The sequence below is a fragment of the Triticum dicoccoides genome, chromosome 1A, assembly GCF_002162155.2.
Source record: "Triticum dicoccoides isolate Atlit2015 ecotype Zavitan chromosome 1A, WEW_v2.0, whole genome shotgun sequence".
Classification (NCBI taxonomy): Eukaryota; Viridiplantae; Streptophyta; class Magnoliopsida; order Poales; family Poaceae; genus Triticum; species Triticum dicoccoides.
In genome coordinates, this window is record NC_041380.1 from 381,436,543 (window position 1) to 381,438,772 (window position 2,230).

Below are 2,230 nucleotides of genomic sequence, written 5' to 3' on the forward strand. Positions count from 1 at the left end.
AGACAAGAAACTATCAAAGATCACCCATAAAGGCTTGTTCGGTTAATCCCTCCCACAAAGGGATTGGAGAGGATTGAAGGGGATTGAGGTGGATTTTGACTTGTGGGGGATTTAATCCCTCTCAATCTCCTCCAAACCCCTTCAAATCTGAAGGAACCGAACAAGGCCTAAGAGGGATTTCAATCGAAATCCCAAAACAGGATATTAGTTCTTTCTTAGAAATTAATCGTTCGATGTCTGCTCGTTCTCCCCTCTTCAACCAGAAACAAGTGGAGGTTCGATCTCTCATCCAAAGCAATTGGGGCTGGTGAAATCCAAGAAAAAAGATATAACAGATGAGGAAGGAGCTAAAGCGGAAACGTCTTCAGATTGAGTCTCAACTATTGGTAAAACGGTGCATTTCCCTTTACGATTTCCACACACTTTCCTGGGCCAGAAATCCACGGTGTTTCCGCGCTCCCGCGGACCTCGGGGCTCCATTCGCAAGAACGGCGCAGCCCACTTTGACCTCGCCGCATCGGCGTGCCGTGCGCAGCAAGAAGATCAGCGGCCGACCGACCACCCATCCGGAGGCAAAGGCGAGCGCACCGCGCACACACGCCTTTTCCCCATTCCCTCGGCCCCGCACCTCCCAGATCCCACCGTCCCCATGGCCTTCTCGCGCCTTCTCCCCTCCCGCCGCCTCCTCTCCGCCCTCCTCCACACCCCGACCCCGATCCCCGCCGCGCGCGCCACCGGCCCCGCCGCCGCGACCACCTCCCCGTTCGCCCACACCCTCCAGCCCGCGCGCTTCTTCTCCGCGACGAGGCGGGCCGGGCCGGGCGCCCCGCGGCAGCGCGCGGCGGACATCGGCGCGCGGGCGCGGCAGCTGCAGAGCCGGCGCCTCTGGACCTACGCGCTCACCTTCGGCTGCGCGGCCGGGTTCGTGGTCACCGTGCTCGCCACGTTCCAGGACCAGCTCGTCTTCTACCTCACCCCCACCGACGCGCTCGCGCGCTTCGCCACCAACCCCTCCAAGACCCGCTGCCGCCTCGGCGGGCTCGTCCTCGAGGGCTCCGTCGCCCACCCCTCCTCCTCCAACTCCGAGATCGAGTTCGTCGTCACCGACCTCGTCACCGACGTGCTCGTCCGCTACGAGGGCGCCCTGCCCGACCTCTTCCGCGAGGGCCACTCCGTCGTCGTCGAGGGGTTCCTCAAGCCGCTGACCGACGACCTCCGCCGCGACTGGGCGGGGAGAAAGGTCTCCGATAAGGCGCTGGAGGGCCAGTGCTTCTTGCGCGGCACGGAGGTGCTCGCCAAGCACGACGAGAAGTACATGCCCAAGGAGGTCGGCGAGGCCATCGAGCGCAACAAGAAGCAGATCGAGGCGGATGCGGCCGCCGCCGCCGCCGAGGAGAACGCGGCGGTTGCGGTGGATGGAGCCAAAGCAAACTCGTAAGATTTGCTTTTTTTGCTTTACGATTTAGATCTCGGGTGCGTGGGATTGAGGCATAGATAGATTTGATTGTCCGAATGCGATGAGTTGGGGAATCTCTGCAGCACGATTCAATTGAAGCTGTTGTAATTGGAGTGGTAATTTTGAGCCCTGAAAAAGGGGATTTTGACCGGGGAAATAATGAAAACTGATTGTGTGATAATCCATTCAACACGATTATACATATTCATTGGGTAGCAATTGCTATGCTCTTATCACTGGGTGCTGTAGATTTTGTAGTGCAGTTACTGGGTTCTTTTGTTGTGATAACTAAGAGACAGACTATTGAATTTTGGTTTTCATAAGCTATTGTTAGATCTCTTGTGTGTTCATTTCATTAGTTTTTCTCTTGATTTGGATCCATTCCCATACGAAGTTCAGTTCACCCCGTGCAAATGCCCATGTTGGTGCCCTTACTATCATGAACTTGCAAAATTCCCTTCAAGGATGTACTGCATTGCTGGTCTGTATCATGAACTTGCGACAGACTGACGGATGGTACAGTTATTATCCTCCATAATATACTTAATTGTATGATACTATGTGCTTAATACTCCCCCGGTCCCAGATGACTTGTCTTCCATTTGTAGATGTATCTAGACACGTTTACAAATCTGACAAATCTAAGACAAGTAATTCGGGATGGAGGTAATAGTTCTCGTCCTTACCTGTGAAGTACCACTGTAACTGATTGATGACATTACAGAGAACATCATTGAAGCTTGCCACAATTGTCATTGCTGGATATATAGCATA

General features: G+C 54.4%; 1 protein-coding gene across 1 annotated transcript; it reads left to right on the top strand.

Moving 5' to 3' along the window:
• The first annotated feature begins 480 nt into the window (after positions 1 to 480).
• Positions 481 to 1,675, top strand: LOC119274700 (cytochrome c-type biogenesis protein CcmE homolog, mitochondrial-like). The gene has a single exon (XM_037555426.1). It carries the CDS (start codon positions 650 to 652, stop codon positions 1,436 to 1,438), a length of 789 nt encoding a protein of 262 aa, XP_037411323.1. The 5' UTR covers positions 481 to 649; the 3' UTR covers positions 1,439 to 1,675.
• The last annotated feature ends 555 nt before the right edge of the window (positions 1,676 to 2,230 follow it).